This window comes from Pogoniulus pusillus, chromosome 17 (genome assembly GCF_015220805.1).
Source record: "Pogoniulus pusillus isolate bPogPus1 chromosome 17, bPogPus1.pri, whole genome shotgun sequence".
In the NCBI taxonomy this organism is placed as follows: domain Eukaryota; kingdom Metazoa; phylum Chordata; class Aves; order Piciformes; family Lybiidae; genus Pogoniulus; species Pogoniulus pusillus.
In genome coordinates this window covers 13,896,922-13,924,118 of record NC_087280.1, presented here as the reverse complement: position 1 = coordinate 13,924,118, position 27,197 = coordinate 13,896,922, and the positions used below count along the sequence as shown (strand labels likewise).

At 57.1% G+C, this 27,197-nt stretch overlaps 2 protein-coding genes across 2 annotated transcripts; both read right to left on the bottom strand.

The window, feature by feature from the left end:
- Positions 1 to 2,154: 2,154 nt before the first annotated feature.
- Positions 2,155 to 10,324, bottom strand: PDIA3 (protein disulfide isomerase family A member 3). The gene is made up of 13 exons (XM_064157752.1): positions 9,999 to 10,324; positions 9,782 to 9,860; positions 8,781 to 8,898; positions 8,276 to 8,383; positions 7,294 to 7,423; positions 6,737 to 6,853; positions 6,183 to 6,308; positions 5,488 to 5,670; positions 4,882 to 4,990; positions 4,141 to 4,269; positions 3,363 to 3,442; positions 2,822 to 2,879; positions 2,155 to 2,563 (listed from the first exon to the last, which is right to left on the bottom strand). The coding sequence occupies exons 1-13, from the start codon at positions 10,286 to 10,288 to the stop codon at positions 2,444 to 2,446; spliced, it is 1,647 nt and encodes a 548-aa protein (XP_064013822.1). The 5' UTR covers positions 10,289 to 10,324; the 3' UTR covers positions 2,155 to 2,443.
- Positions 10,325 to 13,389: 3,065 nt separating this feature from the next.
- CKMT1A (creatine kinase, mitochondrial 1A) lies at positions 13,390 to 23,174 on the bottom strand. The gene is made up of 9 exons (XM_064157759.1): positions 22,901 to 23,174; positions 17,513 to 17,711; positions 16,571 to 16,666; positions 16,241 to 16,462; positions 15,644 to 15,729; positions 14,588 to 14,711; positions 14,262 to 14,396; positions 13,829 to 13,954; positions 13,390 to 13,641 (listed from the first exon to the last, which is right to left on the bottom strand). Exons 1-9 carry the CDS (start codon positions 23,047 to 23,049, stop codon positions 13,525 to 13,527), a joined length of 1,254 nt encoding a protein of 417 aa, XP_064013829.1. The 5' UTR covers positions 23,050 to 23,174; the 3' UTR covers positions 13,390 to 13,524.
- Between the last annotated feature and the right edge of the window lie 4,023 nt (positions 23,175 to 27,197).

Genomic DNA, 27,197 nt, shown 5'->3' with positions numbered 1-27,197 from the left:
TGCTTCCGCCACCCCATGGCATGGTGCAACAGTAGAGGCTGAAGCTGCCCTGTTAACTTGTGGCAGAGGGTAGCAGAGCAAACTTGTCCAGCAGAAGTGCCTGGCAGAGCTGGATTTCACAGGTGGACTGGGATGAGGCACCTGCTTCACCTCCAGAAGTAGCAACTGAAGGTCTGCACAGCCCTGCCTGCTTGCTGCCCCTCACATCAAGGGCCCTAGCAAGGTGGCACAGCACTGCTAACCCCAGACCCTGCCAAGAGCAAGGGCTCTGCTCCAAGGCTTCTGGAGGACAAGATTTTCCTGCTGAGGGAAGAAATACCACTCCCTCTGCTCAGTGGCATGGGCCAGAGCATACCAGGTTGAAGCAGCACAGCCTAGGTGCTCATAGCAGTGACATGAGACAGGAATTCACTTGGCTGAGAGCCAAGAGAAAGCTGGGATGAGAAGTGAAAGGCAAAGGAAGACCAGCATGCAGCACTTCTGGGCTGTGGAAGAAAGGCAGAGCTGGGCACCTAGAGACTGAGGCTGAGCCAAGCCCGAGGGTGCATTACTCAAACCTTCAAGTGGTGGCTGCTGGCTTGTCAGTTTTCCATGAGAGCAAAGCCAGTCTCAGTCGTGTTTGCTGAGCTATGAATCTCTTCTCAGCTGTCTATTTCTTCTTGTCTGAAGCCTTATTATCTGTAGTCTAATTGCAGCACATATTAAGGGGTACACAGGCAGCCAACAGCACTTCCCACTACAACACCCTTGTGCCATTCTTTGTCCTTTTGCCAGAGGCATTACAAAGTCTGTGCTTCACTTACTCTTGCTGATCCAGTACCAAGAGAAGGCTCTGGTCCAAACTTGCCGAAGAACTGCACTTGGGTTTCATGCTCAGCTGCCACCAGTTCTGGTCACTGACTAGGGAGCAAAACAAGGACTAGAAAAGCTTCCTCCAGCTCCTCAGTGCCTGACACCAGGCCCTACCCCAGCCACCAAGGAAGCCATGCTCCTATTTGGGTTCACAGAAGGTAGTTAGCGGCAGAGCCTGTTGCATTCCCCTGTTCCTTGCACTAGTCTGATGTCTGCAGCCATCTACCAGGGTCCTGCCGACCAGAGGTGCAAGGACCCTTCGTCACACACAGAGCCCTTGCCAAAGTGCTGCGATGTCTGATCTGGGGCCCAGAGTCTCTGCAGCCAGCAGCAGAAGCGGGAGGTAGTTGTACTTTCAGATACTGATGCACCTCGGGAGGAAATTCCTGTACTGCATAGCTGCTGAAAGTGGAGAACCATGGGCTAAGCCTTGTATGATCTGCTCTAGCTGGATGATTCCAGCAGCAATAAGTAACACCACAGCCTGCAGAGTGGCGGGGGAGGAATGCACAGAGAAAGCGAGAAGCAGCTCTTGCCATGGCAACTGCTGGAGCACAGCCTCAAAGCCTGCTGCTCCTCACTTCCACTCACAGGCAGCCAGGAAGTGCAGAGCCAAGACTACAGCTCATCTCTGCTCCTGCACCGTCCTGCTTCTGACCCTTCCAGTCAGCAGATCCTAGGCCAATAAGAGTCAGCACTGCAGCTGACAGTTGTTCATGGCCCACACCATCTCACTGTGGCACAGTTCTCCCCATCCGGAAGAGAAAACCACAGTAAACAGCCTACTTCCCACCTACTGAGGCAATGACCTCACAAATAACTGCTCTGAATTGTGCCAGCCAAGCCACAGACGAGCCTGCTGGCTGTGGGGACTCCTCTAGTACTAGCCCAGCATGCTGGTAGCAGCACTCCCCCACCCACTTGGCTTTGCAGGAACTGCTTTATCAGTTTGCATACTGTGGATACCCCACACCAGGGTGCTCCATCTGCTTCACTGGTAGAGCTCCAGCAGCCACATCAGGTCCCACACACTCCTGAATCAGAGGCAGCACATGGGCAGCAAATACATTTGTTACCAGAGGCCCTAGGCTTCACGCACCTAAAGCACAACCCACCAGGACAGCTGCTGCTCTGAAAGGACTCCTGAGCTGGAGAGGCTCAGCCCAGCTCAAGGCTGATCTTCATGCTTAGGAACAGAATTCCAGAGGCTCATCCAAGGAAACAACTTGCAGCTGGGAACTGCTGCTTGTGAAGAGCAGGATCTTGGTGTAAGGTCTGACAGATCTCTCAGGACATGGAACCTTGGTCTTAAGGGGGTCATTTTATTGTTTCACTTTTCCAAATGTACAAAAAAAATTAGAAAATAACCCTACCCTCCACCCCCTCCCAAACCACAAAACAAACCGATCTGGGGAGCCCCACAACAGTGCAGCTAAGAGACGGCAGGAAATTAAACAGAACTAGACACAGCAGCTGGGTCCCCTGGGCCCACATGGCCACTGGCTCTCCACAACCCAGAACTGCCCCCAGTCTGCCCAGTGCTTCCCCAATTCACACAGAGCTCATCCTGACAAGATGGCAAGTGGGTGCTTTACAAATCCTCCTTCACCTTCTTCTTGGATTTCTTGGTTTTATCCTCCTCCTGCAGCACAGGAGTGTTGGTGGCCTCCCGCTTCAAGTAGCTGATGAAGTCACTCACTTCTCTGCCACCCTGCAGAAAGCACAGACAGTGAAGTGATGCCTGTACCCATGTGAACTTCCCCTTGATGCAGGGGTGGAGAGACAGGCAGGAGACCAGAACAGCTACAAGTGCAGCTCTGCCCTGGGTCTGCAGCACTGGGCAGAATGTGCCACAGGTACCATCAGCCAAGTTCGCAGGAAACTGGGCTGTGCTGCAGTTCCAGAGCATCAGCACCAGGTGGACACCTGGATGCTGCTTCATTTCCTTGCAAAGCAGCAAAACACTCACCTCGTACTTCTTTGGACTCTGCTTCTTGCCAGCTGGAGCAAAATAGATGGTGGGGAAGCTATGGAGAGAAGGGAGACCTCTGAGCTCCTCAGGTGGTTTTCTTCCAGACCAGCAGCCTGGCCCTCACTGAAGGGTCTCACACTCTACATCCTCTCAGTCTAACACAGTGAGAGCTGCAGCAGCTCTCCAGCCAGCAGGTGTGGCCTCCAAAAGCCCAGCCATGACCACAGCATTAGCTGAGAGCAACTGTTTTCAGACAAGCAAATCCAGCATCATTTTCACACTGCCAAGAAGAGGATCACAGCAGATCCAAGAGCAGCAGGACAGACCTCCATATGTGGCCAGGACACCAGAATCCCCAAGAAGCAAGGTAGAGATGAGCATCCTTTGCTTTCACACTCAATTGCTTCACACTAAGCAAATGCCCAACAATCCCACACCAAGAACCCACTCCCACCCTCTCCATGAGACACTCTTTGTTGTGGCTGCTGGTCAGTGATATCCAGCAAGGCCACAGTGGTGTAACAGCAGCAGGACCTACCCTCTGACTTCATATGGGGAAGGCACATCATTGGCTGTAGCATCCATTTTGGCAATGATGATATTGGGGTCTTTACTGAGCTGTGGGTAGAAAGAGCTTATGGGTTACCAACCCATGGCAGTTACCACCAAAAATTCACCAACCAATACACTCAAGACAGTAATGTCAGAGAACAGTGCACATGGCATGCTCAAAAAAGTGAGCAGCTTGCTTCTGCTGCACTAGGGCACAGGGAACAAAGTCCCTTAGTCCCTTCTCAGCCAGCTGTCTGCAGCACACGCTCTCAGGTCTGCTGTCACTTCTGGACAATGCTGACCCCCGAGCACCTGCTCACCTTCCACCTCAGGAAGCCAGCTGTGAGGGCAGGCAGTGCTCACGAATAAAGGCACCTGGCAGCCAAAGAGCAGAAGGCTGCTCAGAGCCGAGAGAACACTTTATGTACCCCACTTGTGGAAGTAGGCAGGGCAGTGTCACCTGTTACCAAATGAGATTAGAATCATGCAGAGAGAAAAACAAAACAAAAACCAAAAAAGAACTCTGGCAGTTGAGCCCAGCCCAGAGAATATTTATATGCTGCAGTGAAAGGCAAAAGCTAACCCTGCCAGCATGGTTGCTACCATGCCCCAGATGCTGCCAACTTATCTTCTACACCTACAGGAGGTGCCAAAACCCATGGTCCTCACAAGGCACTATTATGCCCTGTTATCAAGAAGGCTGGACAGGACTGTTTAGCACTGCAAAACACTAGTTTGCATTTGCCAGAGTCCCAGGGACCTACCTTCTCCCCCAGCTCCTTGTATTTGGGCTCCAGATTCTTGCAGTGGCCACACCAGGGTGCGTAAAACTCTATAAGGACATCTTTGTCTTCTGCATTAACAATTTCATCAAAGTTTTCAGCAACCACCACCTGGCAATATTAGATCACATTGGTTAGTTTGCAGACAGCAGTGAGGCTGTCCCATGCACCACACTGCCCTCCCACCTCCATGCTGACCAAATACTTCACTGAGCTGTGACATCCTCCACTTGCAGGTAAAAAAAACAAACTGTCATAGGTTCCACTGCCACATGAGAGTGAGGCTTGGATCTGTTATCCTCACAGGAGGAGGACAAAAATCACTAACTTTTAATCCCAGCAGCCACCCAACACCTCCACTCAGGGCAGAATTTACTGGAAGGGATGAAAGGTAGGAGATGAGAAACAGCGGAGTTGTGGCCAGTTCAGGGCCATGTCATGAAGAAGCAGAGGCCAGAGTAGGTCTGCATCCCTATACACCTGGGTGAGCTGCCCTGCTGGAGCACATCACTGTGGGCTTGAGTTACTACAGGTTAACAAACGAGAATCCAAACTGCAAATTGCACTTCTCCCCTGGCTCATAAAACTGCAACACAAGGGAGTGGATTCTTCTTCACAGCAAAGGCTTCTCAAGATGCCATCCAGCAGCACGAGATGCTGGTGTGAGGTAAGAAGCTGCTGCAGTGTTCCTAGACTCCTGTCAGGAGCTGCTGCAGTACTCACCTTCACAGGGCCATCGTTGCTTTCAGGGACAGGCTCTGATTTCAGGTATTTCTTCAAGTTTCCATCAAAGTAATCTTGCAGAAATCTCTCCAGGGCCTTTCCATCACGGCTGTAAGGGACAGTTTAGAGCCATCACCACACAGGATGAGAGAGAAAAAATTTCAAGGCTGATTTAAGCTCCTTCCACCCACAGAACAGATGGCACCTGCACCTCTGAGTGCAACAGCCTGAGGCTGGCCTAGAAGGCCTCAAGGGCAAAGAGGTCCTTGAGTTTTGACAGGAGGCTGGCTGCACACCCCATCGTAGGGTCTAGGCTTTCCAGAAGCCTGAAGTTTTTTCTCAAGAAACTGTCTCCTCTGCCCTTTAATGCACCTCAGTTCCTAACCAGACACTTTGTACAGAGAATTCAGTTAACAGGAGGCACTGTAGGCTATCCACAGAGTCGGAAAACCCCAGGGGAGGAGACTTTGACTCAGCAATCCTTTCATTCTAGCTGGAACACCCAGCTTTCCTGTTTCCTCCAAGCTAAGGAAGCATGAAATAGTCACAGACCCCAAACTAAAGTCCCCCAAGCAAGAGGTAACTTTGCCAAGTTTAAGAACTCACGAGAATTCCTCCTGCATGACGTATTTGTCTCCTTTGGCAGTTCTGATGGCAACAACTGGAGCCTCACCCACACTGCTGTCCAGACCAAACTCTGAAAGCTCATGGCTAAAGGTTTTTCGACTAGCAACAGCAAAAGACAGTTTGTGGCCAGCGTCTAAGAACTTCTTTGCAATCATCATTACTCTGAGGGGAAAAAAAAAACACCACCACAAACCATGATTCCATTGAACATTTTCTTCCACACTACAGAACACCCTTCGAGTTGAAAGAACAAGGTATTCAGTGGTGGGATGTGTCCTGCATAGCCAAGTCCTACAACAATAGCGTCGACAAGCACAGGAGTAAGCTTATGCCTGTTAATGAGTCTGGGTAAGTGTGGTGTGTTTTCATCCTCCACTCATTCACAACCACCAGCAGGACCACCAGGATCTCATTCACTGAGAATCCCACACAGCACCAGTAAGGAATTTTTTTTCAAGGTCTAAGGACTTGGGATTTAAAAGCAAGCAGGTGAGCTAGCAAGTGGGGTGTATGCTTTGAACTCTACAGCCACCTCAACAGTTCCAATTACAAACTCATCTGGAAGATTTCTGGGAGAGAAGAGCCTCACACAGGAACAAGAGGAGAAACTGTCACCAGAGCTACAAGCAGCAGTGACACAGGAGTGAGGAGCTGATGGACCCTGCCGCCCGTACCTGTTGCGCCAGTAGTTGGATCCCTTTGCGTTCTTCTCGTAGTCCACATCATAGTATGCCACCAGCAAGTCCTTCCCCTGGATCAAGTCTTTGTTGTCTTCAGTCATGTGTGGGCAGATACCAAATCTACCAACAAAACAGATAATCAGCAGCATCAGCTTTGCAGCCCACAACAGGCTTAATGCAGCACTCTCCTGCTGCTCAATGCCAGAAATCAGTAGGACCCAAGGACCCGGCCCAGCTGCATGCCACCTGATCCATCATTACCATAATAGCAGGGACTACATCTGACCTAAATGAGGCTAAAGCTGGCATATTACTCAGGAAGTTGTGTTTTCTAACAGAAATGTGGTCATTACAGCAGGGACAGTAAGTGGCAACAGCCGTGCTGGGACTTCCAGGAGGATGGTCCTCACAGGAGGCATTGTGGCCAAGATGGCTCTTCTGCACACTGTGCAGGAAGCACTGCAGCAGCACCAGGTGGAGAAACCCAGTATTAGGGCTAAAGGCAGCTGGAGTCAGTCTACTACACGCCCTGGTGAGGAATGACTCACATGTTCTCCTGAATGAACTTCTTGATCTTTCCACTGGTGATCTTGTCTTCTGAGTACTTGATGGAGCTGTCCTCAAACTTGTTAGTCAGGCGTGAAGGACGGAATAGGATTATACCCCTGAGGGGAATCAGGTATTGGGAGTTAGACAGAAGTACCCCTTGGCGTCCAAGGACAGCAGCTAGGACCCCCCAGTGATCACCCACACTCCTTGCTCATAGCTTCAGTGTGACTGCCCAGTTTCTTGGTGGTGGTGGCATTCCTGCATTAGATCTACCTGCCAGATGCACCTCCATTATTCAGACAGACTATGAGATACAAAAGCCCACCACAAGCAGCAATGGGGAAATAAAATGCCTCTGCTGAGATATTTCCCACCCAGAGGCAGATATTAACCCTTTGTACCTTTCCATCATGATTCCAGAAGACGAAAGAGAGATAGCAGCTGGGGAAGAAGCAAGAGCTTAAGCTACGTGCAGAAAGTGAGTCCAGTTAACCACTGGAGTCCATGAGTTTGTTACAGCTGCCTCAATAACAAGAGGCAGTGCTAAGTCACTTACTCTCCATCCTCCTCATACTTCTGCACCAACTGGTCCTCGCTGGTGTGTGCAAAGCGGTAGTTGTCTCTCAGGTTGTTGGCAGCTTTCATGAATTCTGAATAAGCATCACTGGATGCATCTCTAAAGAAGCCTGCAGCAGAGAGGCAGATGGTGACCCCAAACCAACCCAGCAGCAGCCACCATGCAGCCCTCATTGTGTCTTTTTACAATGCACTGGAAGATCACCGCTGGATTAGGTCTTGCAGGCCATGTTCAGGCCTTCACCTTTCAGAGCTTCTCTCCTGTTTTTATTGGAGCCCTTCCACCAGCAGGTTACTCAAGAGTCCACCTGTCTCAGTCACACAGCCAAGAAGCAGGTGGCCTCTGGGCACTAAGGCATCCTTCCTCGAGCATGAAGGTGTTTGTAACCATGAGACATCAGCAGTGATAACAACTACCAACAGAACTTAATCAAACAAGTTTGGGAATGCTGATGAGCACTCACCCAGTGACATCTACAAGATGGCACCTGAGCTGCCACTGTCACTTGTAAAGTGTGGTCAACACTGACAGCCTACTCGTGTCATGAGATGGCACTCAAATGCACTTTCTAGCAACCCAAATGTTGTCAGCCAGCCAAAAGAGCAAAGAGCTTTACAAAAGACCCACTGTGGTGCCAGGTCTGATAGCTGAAGAATCACAGGGGAAAAAAAAAAGAAGGAACAGTTGGAAGGAATCCCCAGAGGTCAGCAAGTCCAAGCTCCTACTCAAAGCAGGACCAGCTCCAGTTCAGGTCAGGTTGCTCAGAGCTTTGTCCAAATCTGGCTGTTTTGAAATACTCTGGGCACACATTCCAGGACTTTATCACTCTCATAATCAAAAAACTTCATGTCCAGATGGAGTTTCTCTTGTTCCAGCCTGTGAGGCTGCTTCTCACCTTTCCACAGCACACCCCCAGCACACCCCCCAGAGCCTGTTCCCATGCTGTACTGAATCTACTCACCCACTACAGAAGCATCTTTATCACTGATGAACTTCTCAAACTCAGCCGCAGAACTGAGAGCCACCGAAGCAGGTCCTGCCTGTTTCTTGAGGTGGCTGACAATCCCATCTTAAAACAAAAGTGGAACAGTTAAAGGGATCAACAGAAAGTTTTACAAGACACTTTCAAAGCAGAAGTTGTTTCTGCAGGATTCATACACCTCTCACATCCAACAAACACAATGTAAATTGAAGAGACACATCAGAAACTTCACTTCTCAGCATTTTCCAGACACTGCCCATCGAGGGCACCACTAGGAGCTAGAGATAATATGGAAACCTTCACCTTTAGAAGAGGTGCTTAAGGAATAATAAACATTCAGAGCACCGGAACAGGCAAAAGCAGTGTGTGTGGGTGGGAACCTTCTCTGTATCACTCTGAAGCATCCCTGACGTGAGTCCATTACACATGGATCTGCCTGACAGCACCATTTTGGTGAGCCAGATGCTTGCTGACGAGCTCTCACCTGCTGTCCTGGGCCCATCATAGGTTCCTGCCTCTTCTCCATCTCGGAAAATCTTTAAGGTGGGATATCCACTGACTCCGTACTTGTTACAGGTATTTGAGTTTGCTGTACAGTCAACCTAAAGGGAGGGAAATGCTGACACTCAGCCACCCAGCTACTCAAAGCCACAACAGAAAGCAGCTTTGCTGTTTCTCACACTATCACATGCAAGGTCTACAGGGTCTGAAATCTTCTTGCATCTTTAACCAGGGATGAATTGCTTTCACATAAAGTAAAATAGGCCACCACAAAGCATCCAAAGTGGTAGAGCCTCCAAGGCAGGGAATCAAGGCTAAGGAAGGAGGCAGCATGAGTCTAAGGACTGAGGGAACACTGGAAACGTTAGTTACAGGTTTGGCCAGATCACGCACACAAAAAAGTCACTAGAAAGGGCAGAGTCTTGTAATGAATGACAGGATGAACAGAGATCAACTGTTCTCAACATCTCATCGGTGCTGAAGTTCCTACAATACCTGAAGAACACAGGCTGAGCTCAGCTGGCATGGAAGCCAGAGTGTTGAGCCCATATCACTTCCCACAAGGAAAGAGGAAGGCCCAGATTTAGCAAAACCACACAGGCTTTCTAGCAACAGAAAAAAAAAAGCTTTGGCCAACAACCCTTGCTCCCTAAGTTAAGGGACACCACCACCAAGCACAGTACAAGGCTAACCCCACAGTACACAGCTCAGTGAAGGCTTTTTTCTCCCAATGGGGCAAACCTTTTTTCCACACCCATTTTATAGCCTGCACGCCAAATGCGTGGCAGCAGCCGCGCAGGCTTTGCCTCCAGATCGCGCCCTGGGGTCTCAGTCTTCACAGACAGACGCCGCTAGAGCCCCCAGGCGCCCCGGCCAGGCCCGAGGCGCGCACGGTCGGCGTGGAGGGCCTCTGTGTGATCCCCTCCGCTGGCGAACCGCCGCCGGGCAGTGCCGCCCGGGAGGGGCTGCGCGGAGGGTCCTCACCTTCACCAGCGGCACGATCCCCTTCAGCCTGGTCGCTGCCGACTCGTACTCCGGCGCCAGCCGCTTGCAGTGCCCGCACCTGGGAAGACGGCGGTGTTAGGCCTCTCCGGAAGACCTCGGTTCGCCCCCGCCCCAGCCCTTCCCCGGGCCCTCCGCCCTCCAGCAGCCGCACAGGGCCCGGTCCCACCGCTCCCGACCGCCTAGGGCCACCCCTCACCAGGGCGCGAAGAATTCCACCAGAACCAGCCCCGGGCGCTCAGCTAGGCCACTCTCGAAGTCGGCATCGCTGAGCTCCACCACATCAGAGGCACGGGCGGCGGCGGCAAGGAGCGGGAGCAGCAGCAGAAGCGCAGTCGGCCGCGGTCGGTGCGCGGACATGGCGGCACGGGGATCCCTCCTCGGCAGCAGCGGCGGCTGAAGAGGCGCCGGGGGCCGCAGGCCGGATGTCCCACCCCTCCAGCCGGATCTGCCGTGTGGCAGCTCCCCGTTGGGCACTGAGCCGCGCATCACGCCGGCTCTGGCCAATGGACTGCCGGGGATACTGGGTGGGGCCGGCTGCAGCGACCCCGCCCCTCCCGCCCGGGGCCGCAGCGGGGCGGCAGCGGGGCGGCAGCGGCGCGGGCTTTTGGGGCTACGCTGGGCCGGGCAGGGCTTACGGCTCGCCTTTGTCTCCGAGCCGCGGCGTGGTCTAGGGCTTCCTCCCGACGCCTTGTCTGATGCCCCACCGCAGTGTCTGGCTCTGTTCCGTTGCCGAGCGCGAACCTGCTGGCTCTGGTCAGCGGGAACCGGGAGGCGTATCCCATGCGAGAACTCCGGGAGTGGGGTAACAGCCCGGCCTTGAGCAGAACACGCCGCATGACACTCTCCCGTTCCCCCTGTAGACACAAGCAGGTCTCTTGGCCTGAGTTTGGCCTGACTAAGACCCCGGTAGCGCAGGCAGCGTCAAGAGTTAGAAGTTACAAAGCTGTTGAGCCTGGAGGAAGGTTCCGCTGTCGTTAAGACGAGCTGCGGACAAAAGACGCCAGTAAAGGGTCTCATGAGCCGCAGAGCCCCGCGGCCGTGGCTCCCCTTAGTCTGGCCTGCCTGGCACCGGAGCCAGCAGGGGGCGCTGCAGCCCGCTCCGGCACAGCCAGGGCTGCGGGGGCGTCTGTACGTGGGAGCGGCTCTCGCAGGCGGCCGGCGCAGGCTGCTGTCGGGACCGCTTCTGTGCTCTGCCCCTGCCCCCAGTGCGGGAGTGGGCGTCGTTCCCGGGACAGAGTCCCGGGCGGTGAGATCCAGCTTCCCGCACAGCTCGGGGCCAGAGGCCGGGTTCCGCCACGGCAGGCTTGTGTCCCGCCAGCTGTGCAGACGTGAGTGGGAATCTCGGGTGGTGACTGGAGGGTCCCAAGGGTTTGCGGTCTGCCATCGCTGCCTGCGGCCCCGTACCCCAGGGTGAGGGTCACAGGTCCCACGGGCGTGGCCGGCCGGGACGAGGAGCTGCTGGGACCATACCGTGCAGCCAGGCGTGCCCTGCCCGGCAAGAGCGGGAGGTGGTGGGCGATGGGTGGCGATCAGTACAGCTGCTGCTCCCGCTGCGGGGCAGCCCCGGTGGGCACCCGCTCACCGGCGGCTCAGCCGCGCTGTGAGCTGCTGGCGAGCTGGGGCCGTGCGGGCCCCTCCGGAGCAGGGCGCCAGGGGCTGCTTGACGCTGTTGCGGTGCGGGCGCCGGGGATCCCGTGAGCGACGGGCACTGAGCTACGGCGCCGGCCCAGTGCCCCGCTTGACGGCACCGCTCACCTGCAGAGACGTTGCCGCAGTTACTCTGGTGAGTCGGGCCGCCGGACCGGGGCACAGACCGGGCGTGCAGCATGGCGACTGCGGCTGGTCCCGAGGGCAAGCGAGACGACACGGGACGTGACACCGTGCTGGATGTTCCGGCGGGACAGGGCGAAAGAGGGTGGGATAGATGGGCAATCGGTCGTCCTGGGTGCCCCGCTCATGAGGCAGGATGGGATGAACAGCAAGTGGCACTGGGGGTGGGAGGTTGTCCTTGGTGGGATTTGGTAGTCTTGGGAATGGGCATGGGAATGCTGCTTGTGGAGGCCTGTGCTGGCCTTGGGGTCCATCTCTGAGGGACTGTGCTGGGACTGCCCAGCAACGCCTGGATAGGGACTGGAAGGAGAGAAGTGGGCATGCCCCACTTCTTTGGTGCAAGCAGCAGTGCTGTGCCCAGTGCTTGGCTGTCTCACAATGCCCATTTCTGGACTCGCTGAACCTGCACTGTACAGAGTAGAGAGTAGCAAGCAGAGGCACTGGCTTCCTGCCTGACCTCCAGCACAGTGTTTAGCCTGGCCACTGTCTGGGGCCCTGAAATCTTCAGCCAACTCAGGATGCTAGCAAGTGAGGGTTGGGATGGGACCATTCCCTGCAGTCACTTCTGCCTGTGCCCAGGGAGAACGTCCTGAGACTGGTGTCTGTGCCCCAGCTGAGTTCTCCAACATCATCGTCTTTATCCTGCTCCTCAAGCAAAGCTTGGGCGCTCACTTTGCCAGCCATTGCTGCTGTCCCAGCATACAAGTTTGCAGTGAGTTCCTGTCATACTGAGACATGGAGGTGGGATGTGTCCTGATTGAGCTGAAAGTGATCACTGGGCTCAGCCATGGCCAGCTGCCTTTTTCTTAGGGGTGATGTTTGGCCCAGCTCAGCTGCACACCCTCTTCAGTGCCCAAGCCACTACTGTCACCCTCTCCAGTACTGGTGGCTTGGCAGTGCCCAGCACCAGGACCGGACAGTACCCAGCATGAGGCAGAGGCTGCCTGTGATGGCCAGGGTGTGTGCAGCAGGGTGGCTTCTATGTCCACTCAAACTGCCTTTTGCTCATGGCTTCTCTGCTTGGTCATCTCTTCTCTCAGCTTTGCACCTCCAGGCTCAGCACAGGTACCCCATGATGCCAGGAGGGCTTGGGTGCTGTGGGTTTGGCCCTATTGCCTCCCTAGCCATGGCCATGTCCTCCCGGCCATGTTCCATCCCACGTCCACCCAGATGAGACCTCCTTGCTGCCACCCACTCCTCTAAACCCAGGTCCTGAACTGGTCCCTGCCCAGAAGAGCACATGTGTGTACATGTACATATGTGTGCTTGTCTGTGTGTGCTGGGCTGCACTTCTGCACACTGTGAGGGCCCTGGGCAGCAGCAGGACAGGAGCCCCTCCACGACATGCCCCTAGGGCTGGCACCAGAGCTCTGACAGTGCTGCCTCCTCCGGCAGGATTGGATTGAGGCCCCATGTCTGGCTTTACCTTGGCTCTCCCCAACCCTGCCCCACTGCTTTCTGTGAGCAATAAACTGGTTATGGGCACAAAGAGTGAGCTCTGCTTCCTGCTTGGCCTTGGTAGTCCCAGTCACTGGTGGCAGCAAGATGCCTCCCAGCTCCAGCTCCCAACCCACACACAGTCCCTTATAGCCCCTCAGACCAAGGCAGCCCCAACACTCCCTTGAACCCTTCTTCAGGGCAGCGGTGGTTCAGGGTGATCCCAGGGATTGCTGCTCAGGGCAGGAGTGGGAAATCCTGACCTGGGTGGGTGCCTCTGCAGGGGCACAGGGTGCTGAGGTAAGAAGACAAAGCCAGGGTTACAGCAGCACACGTTTATGGGATCTGGCCTGGCACATTGCGGGTAACGGGATGCGGCGACATGCTGGGCACAGAGATCACGTAAGCTATGGGGGCAGCTGAGTCCTGCAGTGCCGGAGCTACCTTGGTCCAGCTCATTGCCGGAACTGCGGCACTGGGGAGGGGATGCGGATGTCCTGCCCCTTCTCTAGCCGCCGCTCGCAGTCAATCAGGTAGTTCACACCGTCTATCACCAGCTGCACCAGCTCCACCTGCACCAGGAGCACACACATCATGACTTGGGGCTGTCCTTAGGAGCCATTCTAGCAAGGTCAGGTAGGCACTACCAACCTGGCACCCAGTACTGGTGCCAGCACACAGCCCCAGAATGGTTTGGTTGCTCTGGGCACATGTGCTCTGGAACGTCCCTCCCCAAAAGCAGCTCTGCCTGCTGCCTACCTCTGACTTGCCCAGCCGGTCCAGATTGGAAATGTCAAAGACATTGCCAGTAGCTGCAGTGTCCACACCACCTGTCCCACGCTTCTGTAGCCGGAGGTTCTCCAGGATCTTAGGGAAGCGGCTGTCCTGGTGTCCAGAGAAGACATCGACGCTCAATGGGATTATCAACAAGGGAGCTGGGGCTCTGGAGCCCTTCCACCACCCTCAGGGCCCTGTCCAGTGGGCTCATGATTCCTGCAGGGAGCCCTGTCCCAAGCAGACACAGATACTGGACTCTCCAGGTGTGGATGCAGGTCAGGGCTGGACTATGTGCTTCCCAGGAGCAACCTAGGCAACGTGCAGCCCTGGACTCCCAGCTGGACTCCCTATGCCCTTGCAGCTGGGACCCACCACAGCCCTGGCCTGGTTCCCCACAAACCAGCCATGGTGATACCTTGCTGAGCAGTGGCAGCTTGATGTGGACGCCTGCTCGCAGTCCCGTGCCCAGGTTGGAGGGGCAGGTCAGGATGTAGCCCAGCCGCTCGTTCCACATGAACTCCCAGCCTCGCTCCTGGATCAGCCGCTCCACCTGCAGCAGAGGCATCAGCTGCTGTTCAGCCCCTGTGCATGGGGTGCCCAGCTCAGGGCATGCAGCCCTGCTCACTACCACTCAGTACTGCCCAGACATGGTTGAAAGCAGAGGACTAGCCCTACGGTGGCCCTGTATGCTGCTGTCTGTTTGGCCACAGGGCTGTCACATCAGGGCTGCTGGGCACTCACCTCTTTCAGGCCCCGACAGAACCGCTCAAAGACACGCTTCATGTTGCCACCCTTCTCCATGGAGATGACCCGTGTGTGGTCTTCCTCATTGATCCAGATCAGGAAGGTCTTCTCATTGTTGTGCCTAGGGACAGGGCAGTGTTTGGTCTGTGTTGGTGGACAGCAGAGACCTCATGCCACCCAGACAGCCATGGCAGCCCCAGCCATGCCCCTTCTGTCTCTGTTAACATAGTGCCAGTGCTGCCCTGCAGTTGCTGCTCCACCTGTGCCCATGGCTAGGAGCACAATGCCTGAGCACAGCCTAGCAGCAAGGCAGGCAGCCAGAAGACATTCTGGAGACTGGCCAGGGTTCTCCTTATGCACTGCTGAAGGCAGTGGGTGCTGGCACCAGTGCTATGGGTGCAAACAAGCACTGTTGGGAAGGAGTAGCATGGTGCCAGTGTGGTGGCAATCCTGCCTGGACTATGGACAGGAGCAGGGCTCCTGCAGCATACGGGAGTGGGAAGGGGCTGCGAGGCACGGGGTGTGCATTGGGATGCTGGGTTTGGAAGGCAGCTAGGGCTGTCTGTGCTGTGCTGGCACGGACAAGCATGTGTGCCAGCTGTCACACTCCAGCTGCATGGGGTGTTGCGTGGTGTGCAGGGGTGCTGGGAGGGAACAGTGAGGTGCAATAGTGGACAAGTTTGGGGGAAGGTGGAGTTAGCCAGAGGAGTGCTGGGATAGCCTGGGAAGCAGAAGGCAAGGGACAGGGTTGTGGTGGCCAGCAGTGCAAGGTGTTGTAGGGTGGTGACAGTGGGCAGGATACACAGCAGGGGCTGGCTCTGAAGCTCCACTGCTTTGAAGGATGCTGTGGGTTTGCAGGCTGCAGCCTGTAGCACATAAGAGGCACTCAGGTCAGGTCTTGGAGCCTAGGGTGAGCAGAACCCAGAGGTGCTGGAGTCTGAACTATGATGAGCATACAGCATGCAGATGGCAGGGCTGGGGCAGACAGATGGAGTGGCAGCAACCCCTGCCCCTCGGCCCTGCTGACTGCCCTGTGTTGGGGCAGATCCTCACCAGATCCCTCGGGCGTCGGGCCAGTCCCGGGCCATTCCTGCTGCCGTCAGAAGTGGGGACACAGGCTTGTCAAAGAGGAAGTGGTCCTGGAGGGAAACACAGTCTGTGGGCTTGACGGGGCTGCGTGGCTGGTGCCAGAGCATCCCATTCCTTGGTCCTAGCCTGCCATGCAGGTAATGCCCCATGGCTGTCCCAAGCAGGGCAAGCTCATGTGCTGTCCCCACCTGTGGACATGGGTCCTTCCCTCCTGGACAGGGAGACAGGAGGGTGCTGAGGCACAACCTACCATGCACCAGGAGCTAGTGGGGCACCAGCTGCATGCCACAAGCAAACCTTCCCCTGGGCATGGACAGGGATGTGGGGTGAGAGCTGGAGGGGCAATGAATTGATGGGGCTGTGTCCAGCAAGCTCTATCCTCCCATGGCTTGGAAGGCCTGAACAGCACTCTGAGGCAGCCTCGGTGGGGAAGCAGGTCCTGGTCCCACAGGGCAGCAGGACAGGGAAAAGAGGACACAGCCTCCTGGAGAGGCAGTGCCAGAGAAGGAGCCTTGCTCTGTGGGCACCCAGGGGGGCTGGCCAGGAGCTGTGTTGACTCACATCAATGAGCTGCTGCTGCTCCTTCTCTGTCATCTCGCTGAGGCGGTAGTAGCGTCCCGCCAGGTCCCCTGAGAGGCCACTCAGTGCGTCCACCGTCACCTTTTCCACCTCCCGCCGCTCAGCGCGGGTGCAGGCTGGCGGGAGGCTCAGCCCGCGGATGCTGCGCCCGGTCCGGACGCGGGACGAGAGCACATAGCGCTCATCAAAGTGGCCGAACTTAATCTGCAACAGACAGGAGCTGGTTACCGGGTGGTACTAGTCCTGGCAGAGCACTGTCACCTGAGGTCCGGGAAGGGTCCCTGAGTCCAGCACTGCTGCCCAACTCCACACCTTGGAGGCATCCAGGTCTGTGACGTGCTTCATGGTGCGGGGGTTGTACCCGTTATGTCGCTCCTGAATCACAGGGTCAAACAAGTCGGCAAACACCTGGAAGGAAGCAGGACAATGAGCACCTCTGCAGACCCAGTGCCCCATGAAGCCCCTGACATGCTTGGCGTAGTCCTGCTGCCAGCATGAGGGACATGGTAGCAGTGGGGCTGCAGAGGGTGGCTGGAAATGCTGCAATGCAACTGCAATCCCTGGGGAAAATTGTGCCCAGCAAGTGGGGCTTGGGGACAAGGAGGAGGAAGGGCTTACAGGGCTCTAGAACAACTGTTCTGAAAGAGCTCTGTGTCCTAGACTGGGTTCAGTTCTGAGCCCCTCACTTTAAGAAGGACAAGTGCAACAAAACTGGTGAAGGATCTAGAGCACAAGTCTTGGTAAGAGCAGCTGAGGGACCTGCGCTTGTTTAGTCTGGAGAGAAAGAGGCTGAGGGGAGACTTTCTGGCTCTCTACAAGTCCCTGAAAGGAGATTGGAGCCAGGTGGGGGTCAGTATCTTTTCCCGAGCAACAAGGGACAGGACAAGATCAAATAGCCTCAAGTTGCCCGAGGGGAGGCTTAGGTTCAACATGAGGAACAATTTTTTCCCTGTCACAGTTGTCAATGCCTGGCCTAGGCTGCCCAGGGCAGTGGTAGAATCCCCACTCATGGTTTAAAAGCTGTGGTGACCTGTCAATGCAAGGCTAACAGCTGGACTCCATGAGCTTAAAGGTCTTTTCCAGTCTTAATGATTCCACGATTCTATGCTGATGCTGGTCAATGGGCCTCTCCAGCTGCCCAGGTTTGGCAGGAGGAGGTGAGCAGTAACATCCCAGCCTGCTAGAGGTACTGCAGGTACCAGACTGCCTGCTGCAGGCATCCCAGAACACAACAGTACTCCAGCAGGTACACACCTCGTAGGTCTCTTCATCACCAGCCACTATGCCCACTGTCTTGATAAAAGGGTGCCCAGGGTTGTCAACACCTGTCTGGATGCACTGGTCCAGGGTCCAGCCATTTGGGGTTGCTTTGTCACACAGCTTGGCATAGAGGGCTGGTGTCAAGTTGCTGGCCATGCAGTTGTTGTGCTTCCGCAGGTCGGGATACTCAGCGCTGTGGAAGGAGAGATCAATGAGTGCTTTGGGGTGATTGACCCTTGCCCCAGAGATGCTCAGGGCAAGCATGGTGAGGGGTGAGCTCTGGGGAGGGAAGTAAGACTGCTCTGCTTGTGTACAGCAACCAAGGCCAGCCAGGAGCAGGAAGGCAGCTATGGGGATCACAAAGCAAGGGCAAAGAGAAACCTGAGCCTAGGGACAGCCATTGCCACAGGCACAAGAGTCCACGGGCAAATCTCTACTGGTGCAGAGGGTGCGGCTCCTTATCAAGCACATACCAGGGCCCCAGCACTGGGAGAGCTTTCTGGGCCACGTCAGCCCCAGCCCTGCACTGGGGCACAGGCAGCTGGCAGAAGTCTGTGCACTGACCTACCAGGGCAACTGGGCCATGGAGGAGGAGACTCCCTGCCCTCCTCCTCCTAGGGGCTGCTCCAAGCACAGCCCAAACAGAGGGCGGCTACTCACATCAACCCTCCTACCGTGCACTGGGGTCTGCCTGTGCAGTGAGGGGGGATGCAGGGCACAGGGGCTCTGGTGTATCTGGCCCCTGCTGGGCATCCTGACCCCTGTCCCCTCGCCCCCGACGCCGCAGGGCAGGAGACCGGCTGACCCTGATCTGCAGCTGGTGGGAACGGCAGCACTCCGGCGCAGTTTATTGTATTAGGGGGATGCTTTCCCCTAATCAGCTTAGCGGGAGGCCAACCGCTGACCTCATTCCCACTTTAGCCAGGCTTTGTGCTTGTTCTGTGCTGATGGGGGGATTGGCAGGGCAAGACTCCGGCTGTGCTGCTTTGGCCAAATCCTTCCTGCTGGAAGGTGGTGCCTCTGCTTGCCTCAATGAGACAGGACTGACCTTTGTCAGCCCAAAAGACCTGGCTTGTGGCCGAGGGAGTCCCACAGCCCTGGAAACACCTGTCTGCTCTCTCTGGAGGGGCACTGCCTTGACAGAGGCACAGCTTTGGATGGGAGCTCCATGTGGGAGAAGAGGTGTTGGGGCTACTGCAGGCATAGGAGCAGCAGCAAGGGAGTCCTGGCACCCTGCTGGTGCTCAGGTTCTGCTTCTGGGCTGTGTTCCACACAGGGTGTCTGGCCCGTGCTGCAATGCAGAGCTGCTGCCGCCTCCGCCCTGTGTCTGCAGGCCAAGGAATCTGCGTTGGCCCTTCGCCTACAGCTTGGCCACTGCTGGTGGCTTCCTGCGCTGTGTCGAGAGAAAGGGAAGTAGGGCTCACATTGTCTGCTCTGCTTTGGGAAGCACTGGCAGACCCAGCAAGGACCTGAAGGCATGTGCTCCAGGCAGGAACTGGTCCCAGGCAGCAGGCACTGAGGCTGCTACCCCAGCCCACACACATATCTGTGCTGTGCTGAGATGCTGACTTGTATAGGGGACACAGTCTGCCCCAGCCTCCCACACTGGCTGCTGACCCCAGGAGACAGACCTTTTGTGAAAAGCATTTATGGAACAGAACAGGGCACTTGGACAAGTTCCTCCAATGCCCCCAGCATGGCTGGTGTTTCCTGGTATGTCAGGATGGCAGCTTGCTGTGCTTTCCACCCTGGAGGCAGAAGACTTATCCAGAGAGCCAGCAAAGGCTGAAGGAAGCAGTTTGTCTTCCAGGAAGCAGAAGGCTGATGTAGGTTTAAGCATGCTGTCTGCTATGAGCAATCCATACCTTCACTGAAGTGTTAAAAAGTCCAGAACTCTGGAACTCCAATCCTGCCCACAGGGTCTGTGCCTGCTGCAGTGCTGATTTAGCTCCTGGTCTGAAGGCACCCTCCCCAGGACATCCCTGGATTACAGCTGGTAGATCTGCGGAATCTCTCCTCAGCCTTCCTAGCTCACCCAAACTAAGCCGAATGGTGCCAGGATCAGGAGGGCAGTGTAGGTATGGAGGTACTGAACACAAAGTGATGTGCTCGCAGGCAGTGCCCGTAGAACTGCAAAGCAAACTGTCTGTCCCTGCACCCTGAGCTGCATCCTGGGGCTGGCACAGGAGGGCTTGTACAGTAGGCACCACATTCTTACCACACTTCCCTGGGTACCCAGGTATATGCCACAAATATAAAGGTGACACCACTCTTGGCCTGACTTGGGCTGCTTTGGCCCCTTGGGTTTGGTCCTCAATGCTGGATTTAAAATTCTGACCTTTTCAGCACCAAATTTTGTTTTTCAGGTCATAGCACCTAGTGATCAGGTGGGGTCCCCAGCGGCAGCAAAGGCTGAAAGTGTCTTCAGTGAAAGCTGGGCATCTACCTGGAGTGTGACTCGGGTGGTTTGCTCTCACCCGTGTTATCCCATGCATTGCCTGACCCTGGGGTGCAGCCGCCTGCAGCACCTGCCCGCTCTGCCCTTGTGTCTACCTTACCCGGAACAAGACCTTCCAGGTGCTCAGCAGGTATTAGTAGTCCGTCTGCTGTCTGGGCACCTCTCCGAGAGCGGCAGCCCTTTGCACCTCTCCCTGGCTCTTCACCGCTAATCCCGCAGCCTCTGGTGCCCTTCCTGGCGTCACCGTCTGCGCGGGTGTGTGTGTGGGACCCTGCGTGGCAGCGGTGGTGGGGAGTCGGGGCTGGCACGGCTGCAGGCAGCGGAACATGCGGCTTGCTGACGCAAGAGAGGAAGGGGTTTTGGCTTCGCGTGGAGGCGCTTTGACGGGGAGCCCCAGGTGACTCTCCGAACGTGAGGGACCCTCCTGGAAACGGGCACATCCATGCCTACGTCCTTCTGGCGGAGGGGGCGGGGGGGGCGTGCCCGTGACCTCCAGCGTGTCCGTTTGCTGTGCAGCAGTGTGAAGCGCTGCCAATGGCTCCGTCGTTTAAAGACTCCCTCCGCGCAGAGCGGGACTATGCCACTCACTCCCGCGGCTCTCTCTGGGCTCTTTGCAAGCGTGTCAGCACTGCCACAAAACCACTGCCAGCCGAACAAAGCCCCTGCCCTGGAAGCTCATTTTATAGCTTCTCAGCCACATCCCCTGCTTCGGTTTTGTTTCCTCCTCCAGACCTTCCCACAGATGGTTCCTGGCTACTCCCCCAGCCCAATTTCCAGCACCAGCGTTCTGCCCTGCTGCTGTTCCCCACCCTTCCCCAGCTGCCTTTACAGCACGGCCAGCTGAGTCCCTGCCCCTTGCCAGGAGGACACAGCCGGTGTTCTGTGTGTGCAAGGGGACACTTCCGTGTCCTGGTTTAGCGGGGACAGGTCAGCTCTCCCAGCAGTACAGGAGCAAGAGGTGGCAGAGTGCCTGCCCTTCTCAGGCCAGTCAGCAGCTCCCACAGCTCCAGTGTTTTTCCCCTCACAGTGAAGATCCGATCTGTGGCTCTGCAGTTATGCAGAAGGCTTGAAATTACAGCCCTCTTGGGAGGTGAACAAACAGTAAGATCCAGCCTCCATCACTCTTTGAACTTGCTCCATCACTGTCCCCTCGTTTCAGCAGATCTGAGCCGCTGGCACCAGCTCTGGCAGTTAGCTCTCTGCTCTCAGCCTGCAATGCAGCCCCGCACCGCTCTCACCCACGCTGTTTGGTGCAGGGACCACAGCAGCCGCATGTGCTTGGAGCAGGAACGTGCTGCTTCCTTCTCCACTCCACTCCGTCGCTGTGCGCAGTCTCTGCCAGCACCGGAATGGGGAGGAAAAACGGCTCCTCGCTTCCCTGACCTGCACATGAGCTGTACCAACCCAAGCAGATGGTGCCAAGCAAGGTGGAAGGACTGGCTGGTGGCAACTACATCCCTCTCTCAGCCCTGTCCCTGTCCTACCCATTCCTTATGGAACACAGGCAGCTCTTGCCTCCAGTCCCCCATCTTGTGCCTTGACCCTACACACTCCACAAGGCCAGGCAGTCTTTTGCCAGATCCCTGGCAAAGAGCAGTTCAAAGGGGAGCAACACAAAACCTCCTGGGCTGGAGCTTGAACCTTAGCACGGCTCTGCCTTGGTATTTATTTGGCTTAAAGGATCAGGTGCAGGTTGTGTAAACGGGGCCAGCAGCTCTTGCAGAACCAGCATTACCCCAGAAGCACCCCTAAGCCAGGCCATGGCTGTGCATGTGCCTGCCTGGCCCTTCTTGGCTCCATGTCCACCACCAAGGGTACCAATGGCACACCTCAGGGCTCATCTTCATCCCCCAGATTTGGCTGCAGGCTGGATCCTACGTGCTCAGCACCCCAGACTCCCCCAGCTCTCCCTGGGTTGGCAGAGCAAGGCCCTGCCAGAGAACTTCTCCTACCCCTCAGCACAGCCCCTGTCCCGAGGGTAGGCACCCGGCGAGCCCGGTGCAGCCAGATGGGGCTGAGCCAGGAGCGGCCGCCAGCCTAGGGCTGCCCCGGAGCCTCTGTCCCCGCTCCGACACCGGCTCTCGCAGACCAAGCACTGGGTATTTTGCCAGGGGAATAAAATTAAGCTTTTGCGCCGTCCTGTTCCCACCAGGACATTGGCAAGTGTCCCTTGGCTCCCGCGACGGTCGAGCCGAGCCTGGGGAGTGTCCCCACTGCACCGCCTGTCACGGGGGTACAACCCGCACACTGCCGCCTTGGTCTGTCCTCCCCGGAACTCCGAACATCCCCTCAGACCCCAGACCCGCTGACAGACGATCGTCCCCCTCCTGTTTCGGCCTGGTAGCGCAGCAGCTTGTCCCGGTGTTCCGCGCTCACCCAGTGCCGCCGACAGTCCCGGGGCTCCCCACCCGGCCCGCCGCCGGAGGGGCACTGGCCGCCGGCTAAAGGTCTCGACCGGACCCCGGTCACTGCGGGTCCGGTGGAGAGGCCCCGGGGCATCCCGGCCGGCGGGGAGGGCCCAGCCCAGCTCCGGCGCGGCAGTGGAAGTCGCGAGGACCCCCGGGAGGCCGGGCGGGGCGCGGAGGCCCCATCTCGGCGTCGCCAGTGCCTTGGCCACGGGGACGGCGGTGCCCGCGGCGCCGCTGGCTGGTCGTAGTGGGGAGGCTCCGTCCAATACGGCCGAGTCCCCGCCGCCGCCCGTAGCCCCGGTGTCGGGAGGGCTCGGTTCGTGAGCGTCCCGATCATCCCCGCCCGAGGATGAGCAGGGTCCGTCCAGCCGACCCCGTCCGTCCCGCAGCCCCGGAACATCCTGACCCGGCCGGAGCTCGGGGGCAGCCCCACGTCCGCCTCGTTGCTGTTGCCGCAGGGATCGGCCCCCGCCTGCCGCCCCCCGCACCTGTGACCCCATCGCCCGCGCTCGGTACCTGGGCGGGTAGCGCCGCCGCTGCCGGTCGCCCGCGCTGACCGTGTCCCGGGCGAGCAGGAAGCCGGCGGCGAGGGAGCCGGCGCCCACCATAGCCAGGAGGCCGGCGGAGCGGCGGGAAGAGAGAGCTCGGGCGAAGGTGCTGGCCATCGCGGAGCAGCGGAGCGAGTGCGGCGGACGTGAAGGGAATGGAAACGGCAGCGGGGATGGGAACGGTGGCAACGGCAGGGCGCGCGGGGGGCGGGGAGCCGGCCGGGCACGGGGGGGCCGCGAGGCACCGCCACCTGCGGGCCGCCCCGCCCAGCCCGCCGCGCCGCCGCCTTCAGCACCGCGGGCCGGACAGCGCCGGGGCAGTGGCTGCGCTCGGGCCGGGCCGGGTCAGGACCGCACGGGATCCGAGACCCTGCCCCGCGCACTGGGGCGGGCGGCCACGGCGCAGCTCCGCGCAGCCGCCGGCGGCGGCAAGGGCGCGGTAGGGGCGAAGTTCACGCACACCTGGGGCCAGGAGCGGCCGGGCGCGGCTCCTGGGTGCGGCAGGCGCGGGATGCATCCCGAGCTGGGTCGCGGGGCCGGTGGCCGGCTCTTGGCGGCCTGACTTGGCTTAGGCAGCGGTCACCGGCCCTTCCGCCTCACTTCTTGACTCGATGCTGAGCATTCCCTCTGTGCGCCCTGCACACTGGGACAGGACGGCGGGCCAGAAGACCTTTTTTTCACGGCCCCGTCGCACCAGGGAGACACGGAGCTCGCGGCGTTCCGTCGCCGCAGACCCCGCAGGAATGCCTCGGCGGCGGACGCTGCCAGGGACGCACTGTTCGGCATCTCCGGCATACTGGGAAGAGCTGCCCGGCATAGTCACGCCTCCACCCCGGGGTCCATCGGGGCGAGGCACGTCGCGGTTACCGTAGGAACGAGGACCCGGCGGCACTGCCGAAGCCCGGCGCCGAGCCCGCACCCCACGTGCGCGCGGCGCACCCGGCCGCGCAGCATCACTCCCCGCCGCCGCCAGGGGCCGCCACGCCGCGCCCGCCTCCGGCCCTCCCGACCCGCCCCCCCCATTCCGATTGGCTGGCGGTAGCCGTCAGAAGGTGGTGATTGGCCAGTCGGCGCGCTGGCAGCGCAGGGTGCGATCGGAGGCCGCAGGTGAGCGCAGGGAAATGGCGGCGGCCGGCGTGGCGCCCCCTGCTGCCGCCGGCGGGGTGCCGGGGCATCCCCGGTGTGCGGGGCCCGGGCCTGGGGCTGAGCTGAGCCGGGGCGGGGCGGGGGCCGGCGGGGCTAGGCAAGGGAGGGAAGGGACGTGGGAGGTATGCAGCCGGACGTGCCGCTGCTGGGCCCGTCTCATCGGCAGCTGTCGAGGGGCGCCGGGCAAGCGGCAGCGGCGCCCGCGACACAGTCTGGCCCTCCTGCGCAGGGCTGCCCCGGCCGGCCCGGTCCGCCTGCTTCGCGTCGCCCTTCCGATTCTCTCGGGGTCGAGGCGCCCGGCTTCCACGGCGCGGCCTGCCCCCCGGCACTGGGCGCGGCGGAGGAGCGGGCCAGGCCGGCGGCAGCTGTGCGCAGCGGGCTCTGCCACAGTGGAGCGGGTCCGGCAAGCCCTCCTGACCGCTGCGGGTTCTGGCGCGGACCGTACCGCCCGCCTGGCATGTGCATGTATATGTCGATGTCGGCGCCGGTGCGTCCCCTCGGCGCGGGGCCGTTCTCCAGGTGCGGGGCTCTGCCCGGCCTGGGCCCGTTAGCTGCCCCCAGAGGAGGGGCCGCTGTCCCACCGCCCCCGGTCTGCCTGGCCCTAGAAGCCTTCGGGGGATTTGTTTTCTTGTCGCCTCCGGCGAGTGAGGGCAGGGCAGAGGCAGCGGTTCGTCGTTAATAAATTTTCATTATCACTTCTAGCCTCAAATTCTGGGGATGGAAAGTTTTTCACATCACAGTCTCATAAATCTCATTTTAAAAGTCTCGTTGCAAGCAATCTCCTAGGGCAGGAACCGTAACAGTTCCTGTGTGAGCACCCAAGCCCTTGCTCAGACGTGGAAGTTACGAGCAGTGAGCTTTGGCTGGAGAGCTTCTGCAGGAGACAGGAGGTGCTTCCAGCGTTGGGCTGCTCAGCCAGGGTGGTGATGGATATGGAGGTACAGAATGCAATGCACTAGGCAGAGCTGTAGGCTTGGGAGCTTGGCTTCTGCATCCTGGCTGTGAACACAGTGAACTTGTGTGCTAACAGAGCGTGGAGAGCATTCCCTGACACGCCAGCTCCGAACAGCCTTTAATTATTAACTCTGCAGTAGGTGTGCTTTTTCTTTTGAGGCAATTAAGTGTCTATGATAAGAGTACAGCTTTCACCCCTTGGCTCTAAGTGTGTAATTAACCTTAACGCAAACCGCCCTCGTGACAGGGGTAACTCCCTGGGCACTGGTCCTTCATTGGCCATGCGTGCAAAGGTGCTTCACTGATCAAGGCCTGATGTTTCAGAGTGGGGGTATTTTGTTTCTTTGGATTGGTGGTTTGTGTTTAGTGCCCACAGCAGTTTGAGGTAATTCAACAAGGTGATGCCATCGGTGTTTTAAATAGTCAGCTATGTGTATTTAGCAGGTACAGTTGCAGCATCTACAGCCCTGCAGATATCTGACCTGGTGTCAGTCAGACTGGTCTTCGGCCTGAATTATCCCCACGGCCTGATGCAGTGGTACCCAGCACCCTTGGACCTCCTGCCTAGTGCTCCCTGGGGTGCACAGCCAGGTCTCCACTTCAGAGCTGCCTCTTCTGCTGCCTCTGGCTACTGCCATCAGCACGGTGATCTGTTTTGAATGCTCCTGTCCTCCTTCAGTCCTCCCACCGCGGCAGGGACTGCACATTCAAATTGTGTGTCTGTAGCTGTAACAGGCTTTGGTTAAAGATGAAAATTAAACAACATCCCACATCCAAATCCACTGCTTTAGTGGTTAATGCTACACTGAGTAAAAACACAAGACTTGATCACACCTTCTCTGAAATTTCTGGTACCTCAGAAATGAAACACAAAGAATAGGTCTCTGTCCTCTGTGAGTAGCACCAGAGTGATCTGCTGAGGAACCAGAAAACTTACAATCTCCTTTCTTATCACTAACGTCTAGGGAGCTGAATTAGTCCTGGGACACTTGGAGGCAAGGTCTACGTCTCAGTTTCAGGTTGTCAGCAGCTTCTAAGAGCTGTTGGGTGATTGTGGCAACCTTTGATTGTGGGGCAAATCACAGCTGCTCTTCCTGGAAGAGAGTGCGAGACCACCCTTATCTGCAGTGGCCAAGGTGCGCTTCCTCCTGCGCCAGGCGTAGCTGGATGTTTCATGCTCAAAGGCAGAACTTTCTTTATCTTTCTCGTGTGTATGCCAGAGCTGTGTTAAAGCTTTTGTCTGTCTTGGACAGTAGAGCCAGCAGCATTAACTCAGCGCTTAGTATTCTTGCTGTGATTAGTGGAAGGTGAGACCTGTAGCACTCTCAGCAAGTGTGGACTGCTCTGAATGTATGACCTCTAAGAGCAGGTAGCTCGGGAAGCAATGAGAACTATACAGAGCCATCAGCATTGTGTACTGTCAGCACCTCTCATAGTCTGATTTTGAAGGAAAGAATTAAGGGTGCATCAGTGCTGTGGGCTGAACCTTGCTGGTGCCATGTCTGAGAGAAGCTGTGACCTTCCTGGCACATAAACTCTGATAGCCCAGCATTGATTCGGTGTGGTGGCAAACGTTGTGTTATTTGTCTTTGGTACCAGTACTCAGTTTCACTTGCATGCTTCCCTTAAGAGTCTGCCTGAGTTTTAGATGCCTTAGTTATGCCTGTAGCTAAAAGTTTTGTTTCATCAAGAGTCTGTAGTCTCTCTTGATATAAATTTAGGCAGATAAAGGATCTACATCAAAGAGAACCCTGACAAAGGTTTTGGTTATGCTCTCTCCCATTCCTCACACTAGAAACAACCTGAGATCGCAAGATTTTCCCCATCAGTGCCCAAGAATGTCTGATGCCTCAGTGGTCAGCTCTGGAAATAGCTTCAGCCAGGCAGGGGCTTTTTTTCTGGGATAAGAGCAGGAATGTAGAGACTCATTGCTTTCTTAGTTCATAGGGCAAAGGTTTTCTTGCAGCTTGGTCTCTTTTTTTTTTTTTCCCCAAGAGGGAGGGGAGAGTAAGGGATTGGAGAAAACAACCCTCCTCCTCTTCTTGCATGGTTTACCTCATTAAATCCTCAGCCGTCCAGCTGACAGGGTACTTGCTAAGGTCTTGTTCTGCACTGGTATGCTGAGACAGCAGGGCACAGGAATGAAAAGGATTCCTGAGTGCATC